We start from the raw sequence: 13,742 nt of genomic DNA, 5'->3' as shown, positions 1-13,742 counted from the left end.
ACATACATTTTCTTTTGTTTTGAAAGCCCACATACAGTCTGGGGTGTTTCATGTGGTTTTATCTTCATTTTCTCATGAATTTTATCTTAGTTATAAATAAAAGGATAAGTCACACCCTGGTAATGGAAATAAGAAAATCAGATTAAAAAGAAAGTATACGGAACAGCTGCCTACCTGTTTTCTCGGTCAAATGCTAAATTTTGAACTCAGTGCTAAAGGATTTGAATGCCTCAACACGAAATTGATTGAAAAAATTCGGAATTTTGAAAGGCACAGGAGAGACAATAGCTTTAATTGGAAAAGTAAATCGTCTGCTTATTTGCTGAAATTGACCCACTAAAAACCTATATTAAAGCCATTGGACACTTTCTGAACAGAACAAAAATTAAAAACTCATAGATTTACAAATAACTTACAGGGTTTACAGAAGGTAATGGTTGAAACTTCCCTTGAAATAGTAGTTCATGAAATGCTTTACTTTTTGAGAAAACCATGCATTAAAACCATTATCGATTCTCGATATCGAGAAACCGATTTGGCGAAACGTGCGGAAACAAGAGTGTGTTTTCCCGTTATTTTCTCCCGACTCCGTTGACCGAGTGAGCCTAAATTTTCACATGTTTGTTATTTTATATACAACTTGCGATACACGAAGTATGGGCCTTTGGACAATCTGTTTACCTATGTTGTGCGATTGCTTTAGGGGAGCTGGAGTACACAATGCAATGCATCAACTGCAGTACTTTGCTTCTCTTCCTTTCCTGACCCCGTCTCTTTATTACATTTCTGTGCTGCCTTTGCTATCAACAGATCACCCCACATGACGAGAACAATTAATAGTATAGGTCATTAATTGAGTATCGCAAAGGAACATGCAAAAATGTAAACTATTCATTGGTTCTCAGCGATGCAGAAACAGCAGAGAGAGGAGGGTGAGGATGGATGCAGAATAGAACTGGAACGGGTGTTAACATTATTTTGGTGTTAACCGCGAAATGTGCAATTTCTAACCGAAAGCTTTGTTCTATGATTATCAATTTAAAAAGTTGAATATGGTAATGTTAGAAGCATCCTGCGAAACTATTTTTGCGTTCTTTCTAAATTATGATTAAATCAGTAATGCTACATGAATGCTTTGTTTATGTAATGACAGTTTTTGATTGGCTTCGTTTGAATAATAACGTATTGATAAACCGTTTTACAAACCGACCCGTGGCGTTGATGAAATCGTTAACTGTACGCACAGCAGCGATGTACACATGCAAACTAGGTTGCAAAGGGACTCGTGGTGTGTAATGTTCAAAAATCTGAAATAAACATAACGGAGCTTTATAAAATTATGATAAAATTAATAATGCTACATGAATGCTTTGTTAAGGTAATGACAGTCTTGGATTGGCTTCGTTTGAATGATAACGTGTTGATAAACTGTTTTACAAATCGACCCGTGGCGTTGATGAAATCGTAAACTGTGCGCACACCAGTGTAGGACACATGCAAAGTATGCTGCAAAGGGACTCGTCGTGTGTAATTTTCAAAACTCTGAAATAAACATAACGGAGCTTTATAAAATTATGATAAAATCAGTAATGCTACAAGAATGCTTTGTTTAGGTAATGACAGTCTTGGATTGGCTTCGTTTAAATGATAACATGTTGATAAACTGTTTTACAAATCGACCCGTCGCGTTGATGAAATCTTAAACTGTGTGCACAGCGGTGTTGTACAGTATACACACCAACAGTTGCCTATTCTGCAACAGGACTCGCATGGTCTTTAATTTTCAAAAATCTGAAATAAATATAACGGAGCTTCATAAAATTATGATAAAATCAGTAATGCTACATGAATGCTTTGTTTTGGTACTGGCAGTCTTTGATTGGCTTCGTTTGAATGATAACGTATTGATAAACCGATTTACATATCGACCCGTGGCGTTGATGAAATTGTAAACTGTACGCACAGCAGTGATGTACACCATAAAGTATGCTGGAAAGGGACTCGTAATGTGTAATTTTCAAAAATCTGAAACAAATATAATGGAGCATTATAAAAATATGATAAAATCAGTAATGCTACATGAATGCTTTCTTCATGTAATGACAGTCTTTGATTGGCTTCGTTTGAATAAAAACGTATTGATAAACCGATTTACATATCGACCCGTGGCGTTGATGAAATCTTAAACTGTGCGCACAGCAGTGTAGTACACGCGCACAGTATGCTGCAAAGAGACTCGTGGTGTGTAATTTTCAGAAATCTGAAATAAATATAACGGAGCTTTATAAAATTATGATAAAATCAGTAATGCTACATGAATGCTTTGTATAGGTAATGACAGTCTTTGATTGGCTTCGTTTGAATGACAACGTACATGTATTGATAAACCGATTTACATATCGACCCGTGGCGTTGATGAAATCTTAAACTGTGCGCACAGCAGTGTAGTACACGCGCACAGTATGCTGCAAAGGGACTCGTAGTGTGTAATTTTCAAAAATCTGAAATAAACATAACAGAGCTTTATAAAATTATGATAAAATCAGTAATGCTACATGAATGCTTTGTTTAGGTAATGACAGTCTTGGATTGGCTTCGTTTGAATGATAACGTGTTGATAAACTGTTTTACAAATCGACCCGTGGCGTTGATGAAATCGTAAACTGTGCGCACACCAGTGTAGTACACGCGCACAGTATGCTGCAAAGAGACTCGTGGTGTGTAATTTTCAGAAATCTGAAATAAATATAACGGAGCTTTATAAAATTATGATAAAATCAGTAATGCTACATGAATCCTTTTTTTGGTTAATGCCAGTCTTTGTTTTGCATAATTTGAATGATACCGTATTGATAAACTGTTTTATAAATCGACCCGTGGCGTTGATGAAATCTTAAACTGTACGCACAGCAGTGTAGTACACATACAAAGTATGCTGCAAAGGGACTCGTGGTGAGTAATTTTCAAAAATCTGAAATAAACATAACGAAGCTTTATAAAATTATTATAAAATCAGTAATGCTACATGAATGCTTTGTTTAGGTAATGACAGTCTTGGATTGGCTTCGTTTGAATGATACCGTGTTGATAAAGTGTTTTACCAATCGACCCGTGGCGTTGATGAAATCTTAAACTGTGCGCACAGCAGTGTAGTACACGCGCACAGTATGCTGCAAAGGGACTCGTGGTGTGTAATTTTCAAAAATCTGAAATAAATATAGCGGAGCTTTTTAAAATTATGATTGAATTAGTAATGCTACATGAATGCTTTGTTTAGGTAATGACAGTCTTTGATTGGTCTAATTTGAATGATACCGTATTGATAAACCGTTTTACAAATCGACCCGTGGCGTTGATGAAATCGTAAACTGTGCACACAGCGGTTTACGTTGTTTACACACGCACAGTAGCCTATGCTGCAAAGGGACTCGCGTGCTCTTTAATTTTCAAAAATCTGAAATAAATACAATGGAGCTTTATCAAATTATGATAAAATGAAATCTTAAACTGTACGCACGGCACAGTGACTTGTCACAGTATATGAAGCAATTTTAGGGGGACTCTCGGTCTTAAATATTTAAAAATCTGAAATAAATACCAGACAGCTTCATAAAAATATAATAAAATCAGCAGAACTAGATGAATCTCTTGTGTACTGAAAGGGAATAGACCAGTCTTTGATTGGCCTTAACTTGAATGATAACGTACGTTCGTGTTTTGAAGTTTTGCAACGTGGAGAGTGAGACGTATGTACCCCTGCAGTGGGTCCCATCGACTCGCAACAAGAGAAATTCTGGACGGACTTGGTCAAGTCTAAAAGCGTTCCTACCAGTGTGGTTATTTCGGATCCTTTTCACGTGTAACGATCGACTCCTGGCGTTTGGAAACTAACATCTACCCTAGACTTAACTCAAGTCCCAATCCAATCCCGTGCCAGCGCCAGAAAATTATTGTTTTGTGATGCTCTACCTGGCTGGGTGTTCCGCACCTGGCACGATGGCTACATTTTGACCTTAGGGACCTCTCGCACGAGAACGGGACTTGAATCAAGTCTGTGAAGACCCGCGCTGTCTAACTCTAATTATTTAAGTATTAAAACAGGGTATATACCCATTTTAAACAATGGCTGCCTGTCACACACAACATTCGTAACATCAAAACAAGGTTTGTACGTAATTATTGACAGCATTCAGCTGTTTGATTGTTGTTTGATTCCTGATAAGTTGTTCATCCAAGGCTCAACCACTTCATCACAGATTAAATAGTTGGGACTGTGTTCCCTGTGTTTACCAACAGTCCAAGGTAAGGGAGACAGTGAATTTTCCGACTTCTTGTTGGCTGTCTCACTCTCAGCAGCACTCAGTCTATTAATTATTTATTATGTAGTTTCTGTTTACAAAACACCCGCCTCGTTTTCGAATACACTTAGTTATGCAATGGAGGTGGGGCTACCTCCATGGTTAGGCATAGCTCCATGGTTAGGCTACCAATTATAATGTGATAATGTTGTCGATTTGGAATGTAACCCGATTCCTTCCGGGGTTTGGGTGGGTGGGGGTTAGGCCTACTCATATCCTAGAACTACGAACAGGGTTTGTTCGGCTAAATGCTCCTGTAACGATAATCGAACGAACCTTGTAAAGTTGTATTCATTGTTGTAGGGCGTACTCTACTAGTTCTAGGACTGGAGTGGGGGGGGGGGGGGGGTGGACAGATTTGGACGCCACCACTTTTTCACTCATTTTACAAAAAGGGATATCTTAATAAGGTAAATTAGATACTACTACTACACTAGGCATATTGTATAATTATTTCGTAGGAGGTCCTGTTTTCGAGGTGTCCCTAAAATCGTGGCAAATCTTTTACCTCTCTGTGCGCGATGTAAACAGTCCCTAGATAAAAATTGTGTGGTTTTATTTGCCAAGCAAAGAGTCTCCTCTCCCTTGACCAAAACTTAGAAACACGCAAGGCTCCACTGATCATTTGCACTTGTAAATGCAAAAAGTTTGGTATTTTAGGCATTTCTACAAGGTTCAAAAACATGTCATAATGTTGAGGCCATATAAAAATATTTGCCCACCAAAAAAGTTTCATCAAACACTATTTCAATTCGCAATTCATGATGATCAAAATCATGTGACTGAATGTTTTGCTGAGCATTCTGTAAAAAAATACAGAGGCTTAAGAGAAGCCATGTGCCTTATATAATTTTCTAACATTTTTGGAGATTTTTATTTTTTAACCCTCATATCAATATTATTATTAATGTTAAAATTTAAACATCAGCTTGTTGATTCAATTATCACTGTTTATTTATACGCTTTATTGTAAATATTAAGAGAAAAAAAATATTTGGATTTGGAAGCCAGTAATTATTCACACATTTTTTTTTTTTTTTTGGCAAGTTACCATGGTATTATTTTGAATAAAATGAAGGCAACTGCTGGCTATAGAGTCATACACAGAGTCTCAAAGAACACTTGTAGTCACTGCAGATGTTTCTTCCATGTATGGCTTCACCGGGAAACCATACTTTCTTGTTTGCCATGAAAACAGGAAAAACTCAAAACAAATGGGGCCAGTTGAAGTCATCGAAGATCGGTGTGTGGTGTGAACATTTCAATGTCCATCAAGTTTTAATATATGTTTGCATACTTCATATTAAAAAATGAAGATAATTAGGGCATCGGTTGATATATGGCATCATTATTTTTTTGCCAATTCAAAGAAAAAGGCATAATAGCGTGAAAACTGGTAAGCGTCAAATGAAAAAGTGGTGGTGCCATACGGAAACTTTTCCGCCAAAATTCCCAGAAGCCGGTTTCACGAAAGTGGACTTACGCAGTTTGCATAAAGTTTTGTGAAATCGGCTACAGGTCTACTGACGTATTCTCAATGCAAGGGCCAAGGTTACTACTTAGTTTCAGAAAAGTTTTCGTATGGCGCCACCACTTTTTTATTCGATATGAAATAATAGGCCCCTCTGTAGTATCTAATTTACATCAATGAGGTTTCCCTTTTTGTAAAAATAAGTGAAAAAGTGGTGGCGCCATACGGAAAGTTATCCTTTTTTTCTAGGAGTAACAGTACAAGATACCTAACCTAGGGAATAAGTAGTTTTGGTAACCAAACTGGCCGCCCCCCCCCCCCCCAGCAAAGTTACCCATGCACGTTAAAGTCGCCCACTATAAAGTTGCCCCCTGGCAAAGTCGCCCCTCAACAATGTCAACTTTATGGACTTACAGCAGGTAACCAGTTTCTGCTAAGCAATGTTTGTGTGCTTAGCAAGTTTTTGTGCTTACGTTACAGGCTTTTTGAAATTGGGCGCATATTAGCAGTTCGACAGTCACACTCTGTTCATATTCACCTGGCCTTGGTCGTGTCCTTGATGCCCCTTCAAAAGATTCCTAGAGACATAAAAAAATGTCAAATGGAAGTGCCCTTTGCAAAATGAAAATTGCCTTGCCCTTTAATAGATGAAAATCTTGGCCTGTGATGAGCTATGATGTGTAATGTACAGTTGAAGTGACTGTGAGTAATAACTCCCATATGAAACTGACTAGGTAAATTTGAAGTAGTTTGGGGTTGAACCATAGAGTTATATATAAGAACTAGAGGGCGCACTGGTGATGCTGCTTGCACAAACACGACAGGACCGCAAGATGACAAGCGCGTCATTCTGTATGTGCATTGAATATGAAATACACGTTTGAGTTTTTTTTTTATTGAACGCTCATGCGATGCTGTTTGTTCAACTTACAAAATAGCTGCACAAACACACGCTGTGAGATAGCTGTTTTGTCAAATTAGAAAATGGCCGCACAAACACACGCTGTGAGATGGCTGTTTTGTCAACTTACAAAATGGGCGCACAAACACACGCTGTGAGATGGCTGTTTTGTCTCTTTTGTCCCTCTAGTTCTTAACTCTATGGGTTGATCAAAGACTTAATTGACTAGAGCAAGACTTGAACCTTTTCTACCAACTGAGCTCTCTTGCCCTTATGTTGGCGGTCTCCCAATTTTGTCAGTGTCTTTTTTTCTAGGATGGTGCCAGTCAGAAGCCACTCAACCTGTAACTGTCATTTAGCCAGGGTTCATCAAGCTCGGGGTTCACACCCAAGATTTCAATACAAATATCGCCTTGAGGGGATGTGAACTTGAGAATGAGATATATTAACAAAATAGAGAGGTCTGCAATCCCAGCCAAAATGCTTGGGTCATGTGACTTCAAACCCCCCTTCCCAGCTCAATGTTGTCTTGTAACCCCAGCTGGAGTGCTGTGTGCGCAAGCAGAGCCAACATTGATGGGGGGCCAATGAGATATGTCTTGGATTGTAGTTGGTAGAGCGTGGGCACTTTAATCCGGAGTTCACAGGATAATTTCTGCTACAGACAGTAATTGTTTGTTCTTCAAAAAGTAGCCCTACAGGAGTACAGCGTATTGAGGATTGGCAGAATGTTCATTGATTTTCTTTGTTTCTGTAGAAAAACACAAACACACCCTTTCCTTTCTTATTTGCAGATGATGAGAGTCAAGATACTTAACCAGTGAGGAGGCCGCCATCAGAACATCAGGAACAATGAGGATGCCAAGCTGTTATTGAGGAACTTTAAATGCCTTGTCCGATGTCTTAGTTTCCTACATAAAAGCTGAGTCATGAATACTGTGAACATAATTTGGCTGTTGAGGTTAAAGTTCATAGTTCTGACTGAATAAAGGCATGGATATTAGTCGTGCCAGCATTAAAAATAAACCCTTAAACTAATCGGATGGTTGCGTTAAACAGTCTACAGGTGTTTTCAGCGGTTTTGTCCAATGATCAGCTGAGTAACTCACTTAATGATGCGTGCCGTATTCATGTTTATAAGCAACCCAGTATGGATGATGGTCTAGGTGGTGATGACTTGTTAAGCAATTCCAGCAACGCGTCTTGCCAGGAACGTCTGATTGAAGAAGTAGCACGATGTAGACTTCTGTCAGATCATCAGTCCGATATGGAGCCGAACGGACAAGCTGAGTTTCAGTTTCCAAGCGGACTGTTCTCAAGGAACGGAAAGTCATTAGATTGCGATTTTTGTGGCCGTTTTTTTCACAAACGGAGAAATCTAAAATCACATTTGAGGGTCCACACCGGAGAAAAACCTTACGTTTGTGACATTTGCAACAAACGGTTTGCACAGCGGAGCACCCTCAAGACCCATAAGGACATTCACAACAGACCTGGCGGGAGCTCATTACACGGGAAACAAAAAAATGAGGGGAACTTCAAATGTGATGTTTGCGGTTACGCCTTCAGTAAACCGAGTGCCCTACTTATGCATATGAGTGTCCACACAGGTGAGAAACCTTTCTCTTGTGACTTTTGCAACAGACTCTTTGCACGAAAAGGCAATCTCAAATGCCATCTTGAGACTTGTCCCCAAAACGTTCATGGTCATCAGAAGAGTTATTTATGCGATATGTGTGGACGATGTTTTACCTCTCGTCAATATCTGAAAACCCACGCCAAGATCCACACCAACGACAGAGTTTTTCCTTGTGACGTTTGTGATAAACGGTTCATAACAAGCAGTGAGCTCAGAAAACATCAGTGGTGTCACAAAACCGAGAAGCCATATTGCTGCGGTAATTGTTCGTTTACGACCGCTCTCAGAGGTAACTTCACAAGACATCTTAAAGTTCATGAGAAGATTTTCCTGTTTGCTTGTGACCACTGTAATAGACGCTTCAAGACTGGGAGTGAACTTGAAACACATCGGCTTGTACATCCCTATGAGCTCACACCACAAACACACTCCAGTTTTGCTGTGGAAACTCCATCATCCTATGTGTTAGTGCAGAATCATGGAGACCCTCACCAAGCCGATTATGAGGAACAACCATTCATGGATTTGTCTGGAAGCATTGACACAAAGGACCTCCAGAGAACCTCAAGTGATAATGCTCTTAAAGAACAGGCTTACATAGTATCTGTTGAGGGTGTTGTTTGTAATGAACAATCAACGAATATTACTCAAGACAGTAGTGCAAAAGAAATAACAAGACACTTGATTGATAATGCTTGTCAGGAACAGGATGCTGCAAGATCATGTGATAAACTTCTTTCTGATGATGAACAATCAAACACGAGAACTTGCCAAGATGATAATAGCAAGTGTCAAGATCAGTTTGTCGTCGCATCTCAAAATACAGCTCAACCTGACAAGAAAGAAAGCAGGGACATCCTAATGGACATCAGAGAAAGAAATCAACAAACTGAACCTCTATTTCCTCCCAGCCTAAAGATAACACCAAGTGAAAGGAAATTTCTTTGTGATCTAAAAACCAATAACAGAGTTTACACAGACCAAAAACCATTTACGTGCGATGTTTGCAACAGGCAGTTCTTATATCGCAGTAAGTTAAAAACTCATAAAACTACTCACAACAAACCTGAGAAAAACGCACCTCGTGTAAAAGTTAAAAACGAGGGAAAATTCAAATGTGAGATTTGTGGTTACGCTTTTCCAAGAGTGAACGCCCTCATAATGCACAAGAGAATCCACACAGGAGAAAAACCGTACTCTTGCGAGTTTTGCAACCGACACTTTGCCCAGAAAGGTAATCTAAAATCCCATCAATTGACATGTGATCAGAATGGGAAAGCCGTCCAGAAATCTTTCATCTGTAACATTTGCGGACGGGGTTTCAATCACAAACAGAATCTTAAATGCCACATAAAAATCCACACCAACGACAGGGCTTATCCCTGCGACAACTGTGAAAGACGGTTTATAACAAGGAGTGAGCTTAAGGTTCATCAGTGGAGCCACAAGAAAGAGAAGCCATTTTTTTGTGGCGTTTGTGGATTCACAGCTGCTCTCCGAGCAAACTTTACAAGACATCTCAAGACTCATGAAAAGAGTCTTAAATTTTCTTGCGACAGATGCGATAAACGTTTCAAAACTGATAGTGAACTCGCCACACACCAAGTAATACACAGTCCTTATCCAGTTACATGTACACAAGATACTTATAGTGTCTTAGAAATGCCTTCAAATGAGTTGGTCCAGATACATGCAGACAGCCAACAAATCCAAACAAATAAACTACCAAGTATGCATGTTAATATTCAAGACAATAGTTTAGATTCAGACGTCTTTAGTGGCTCATGTGATAATGCTTGCCAAGAAGAGTCTGCCCTAGTATCATCAGATGTTTCAGTTCTTTCAGATGAAGAATCTGATGCTACACAGGGTAGCGGTTTGAAGGAATGCGCAAACCTCTCAGGCGAAGGTGGTTGCCAAGACCACCCTGTCAGTGTCCCAATCCAAACACTTCTTACAGATGAACTGAACTTGGACATTGATAAAGAGAAAGTGTTCATCAACTCATTTGATGATGCTTCCCAAATGAAAGAGTTCATCAACTCAGTTATTGATGCTTCTCAAGAGAAACTGATCAATAACTCAGTTGATGATGCTTCTCAAGAGAAACTGTTCAATAACTCAATTGATGATGCTTCTCAAGAGAAACTGTTCAATAACTCAGTTGATAATGCTTCTCAAGAGAAACTGTTCAATAACTCAGTTGATGATGCTTCTCAAGAGAAACTGTTCAATAACTCAGTTGATTATGCTTCCCAAGAGCAGTCTGACTTTGATTCACATGATGCTGCTCTTGATAAGCAACCAAACTTGGATACCTGTCAAGAGATTGATTCAAAGAAACCATTGAGAACTTTGTGTCCTGATACTTGCCAAGAGCAAGTTATGGTATCACAAAGTTCAGCTCATGACAAACAATTGATCAGAGATACTAGCCGAGCCACAATTAAACCAGAAATTGTAAGCGTGTCATGCGATGATGCTTGTACTGTTGTGTTGCATGATAGAGTTCTATCTAATGAAGAACCAAATGTGGAAACTTGTCAAGACAGAGATACAAAGGACTTCTTGATAAGCAAATCATGTGATGACGTTGGCCAAGAACAGTCTATCACACCATCACAGAGAAAAGCTCTTAGTGAGGAAAAACTAAAAATATATGTTTTTCCAGAGCTGTTAAGCGCCTCATTAGAGGATCCTTGCCAAACACAGTCTGCTGCAGAGACCCTTGATAATGTTCTTACAGATGAACGACCAGAAGTGGATACCAGAAGTCTCAAAGAACTTGTAAGCAACTCTTGCGACGAAGAGCAGCCCTCTGTTGTTTCAGTTAGCAAAGTTGGCTGGGATTCTGTGCAAGATGTGAATGATGAACAAGTCTCAAGCCTCGACAAAAGATTTCTTTGCGATATCTGTGGACGAGGATTCCTAGAACGGAAAAATCTAAGAGGCCATATGCGGGTTCACACCGGCGAAAAGCCATATTCTTGCAATGTTTGTAATAGACGGTTTGCTCAGAATAGCACACTGAAATACCACAAAATCACACATGTTAAAAAAACAGAAAACATCCCTCGACTGAAGCAGAAAAATTACGGCGATTATAAATGTGAGGTCTGCGGTTATGCTTTTGAAAAACACAGTGCCTTACTGATGCACAAGAGAGTCCATACTGGTGAGAAACCTTTCTCGTGCGAATATTGCAACCGCCATTTTGCATCAAAGGGTAACCTGAAATGCCATGTTTCCACTTGTCTTCAAAATGCAGATGCAAAACATGATATTTACAAATGTGATATTTGCGGACGCGGTTTCAATCATAGATCCAATATGAAAAGTCACATTAAGGTGCACAACAATGAACGGGCCCACGTGTGCGACGTCTGCCACAAACGTTTCATAACGAACGGTGAGCTCAAAGTACACCAGTGGAGTCACAAAACGGAAAAGCCGTTTTGCTGTGGTGTGTGTGGCTTCACTGCAGCACGGAGAAGTTCTATAACAATTCATATGCATAGTCACTTTAAGAATCTTCCTTTAGCTTGTGACGGATGCAACACACGATTCAAAACTAAGCACGAACTAGATTCACATCAACCAATACACACATGAGCAAACATAGTATTAACAATGTGATGAACACTTTAAGCTTCCATGTCTAAAGGGACAAGTTGCCTTGGACCAGGCGAGTTGGTCCATGAAAATTATTTTGAAACCGTTTGTTTTAAAATGCATAATGGTTAGATAGATGTTTTGAAAGTAGATTATAATGATCCACGGATTTCCACATGGTCAGCCATTTTGTTGACTGTACAAAATGGCTGACCTTGTTTTTGAAAAATAAAGTAAAATCTTGCAATTTTGAGTACTTCATAACCAATATGCATTTCATAACAGAGGGTTTCAAATGCTTTTCCTGGACCAAATCGCCAGATCCAAGGCAATATGTCCCTTTAATAAAACTATGCACAGCCACAATCATGGGTGTACTTTATGTAACAAAGACACCAAATGAACGACAGATAAATATTAAATATCTTTTTTTGCAGATCTTGTATTCAACCAACTCAAATAAAGACACTGGACACTATTGGTAATTGTCAAAGACTAGCCTTCACAGTTATTGTATCTCAACATATGCATAAAATAACGAACCTGCAAAAATTTGTGCTCAATTGGTCGTCGAATTTGCGAGATAATGAAAGAATAAAAACACCCTTGTCACATGAAGTTGTGTGCTTGATTTCGAGACCTCAAATTCTAAATCTGAGGTCTCGAAATCAAACTCGTGGAAAATTACTTTTTTCCTGAAAACTACATTACTTCGGAGGGAGCCGTTTCTTACAAAGTTTTATATTGTCAACCTCTACCCAGAAAGGTTTTATGCTAATCATTGTTTTGAGTAATAATAGTGTCCACTGCCTTTAAACTGCTACATCAGTGTTTTTCAAACTAAAATGGACAAACAAAAAATGTGTACCCAGGATTTTTGCTATGCACAACTGCAACTTTACAGTCTTGATTACTGTAACTTGGAGTGGGCCAAATTTCATAAAGCTTTTATAAGTAGAAAATACTGCCTAGCAAATTTCTATGGAAGCATACAATGGATTGGCTACCAGTCAGAACATCCAAACTTTATGGACCTTTGGCTGGTAACCAGCTTCTAGTAAGGAATTATTCGTCTGTGCTTAACAAGTTTTTGTGCTTGCAGAAATTGGGCCCAGCTCACAAACTCATTAACAATTTAAACACATTTTAGTGAAACAGTGGATAGCCTACATTGTAACGGGAGAGTAAAGGTCATATCTGAGTTAGCCACAATGGCTCCACCTATTGCTAAGGATGTCTTTAATGGCATCTTTGCAATTCCCCCCCAAAAAATTACTTTGTAAAAACTTCCACCGATTTTGTTATAAATAATATCATATAATGTTCATCATTTAAGTGTTTAAATAATCATGAATGCTTCCAAAAATAATTGTTTGCCATTTACCAGGTACGACTGGTACATTATTGATTTGTACTTTTTCAATGTCACAATTATTTTTATTAGTGGCATACTACAGGCATAACCAGACATTTTTATGGGGGGGGGGGGGGGGGGGGGGGGGGTGTCTCATTTCAATTGAATGGTTTGATACATTGAATGCCTTCCCAAATTAATGTCTTTCCCCTGCTGTACCTCCCCCCCCCCCCCCCACTACCATGGAAATGTCAACTTCATTTATAAAACAGTTTATGTTAAATTGTATTCATTTGACATTTGTATTTGTATTTGTTTTGAAGTTACAGTGCCACTATAGCCCACCAGTTGTTTTTTAACTGTAAAGTATTCATGAATAGATAAACTAAACGTTTATGTAGCTTTCT

The 13,742-nt window shown here is 38.9% G+C and overlaps 1 protein-coding gene across 2 annotated transcripts; it reads left to right on the top strand.

Annotated features, from left to right (window-relative positions):
- Positions 1-3,968: 3,968 nt before the first annotated feature.
- LOC117300905 (zinc finger protein 91-like) lies at positions 3,969-12,409 on the top strand. Of its 2 annotated transcripts, none has more exons than XM_033784769.1 (2): positions 3,969-4,164; positions 7,525-12,409. In XM_033784769.1, exon 2 carries the CDS (start codon positions 7,773-7,775, stop codon positions 11,979-11,981), a length of 4,209 nt encoding a protein of 1,402 aa, XP_033640660.1. In that variant the 5' UTR covers positions 3,969-4,164; positions 7,525-7,772; the 3' UTR covers positions 11,982-12,409. The 2 variants fall into 2 exon arrangements, with proteins under 2 accessions (XP_033640660.1, XP_033640661.1); XM_033784770.1 differs by lacking the exon at positions 3,969-4,164 and adding an exon at positions 4,182-4,302.
- Positions 12,410-13,742: the final 1,333 nt, after the last annotated feature.

The sequence above is a fragment of the Asterias rubens genome, chromosome 16 (genome assembly GCF_902459465.1).
Source record: "Asterias rubens chromosome 16, eAstRub1.3, whole genome shotgun sequence".
In the NCBI taxonomy this organism is placed as follows: domain Eukaryota; kingdom Metazoa; phylum Echinodermata; class Asteroidea; order Forcipulatida; family Asteriidae; genus Asterias; species Asterias rubens.
Note: the sequence above shows the minus strand (reverse complement) of the source record. Positions and strands in the feature narration are given on the sequence as shown.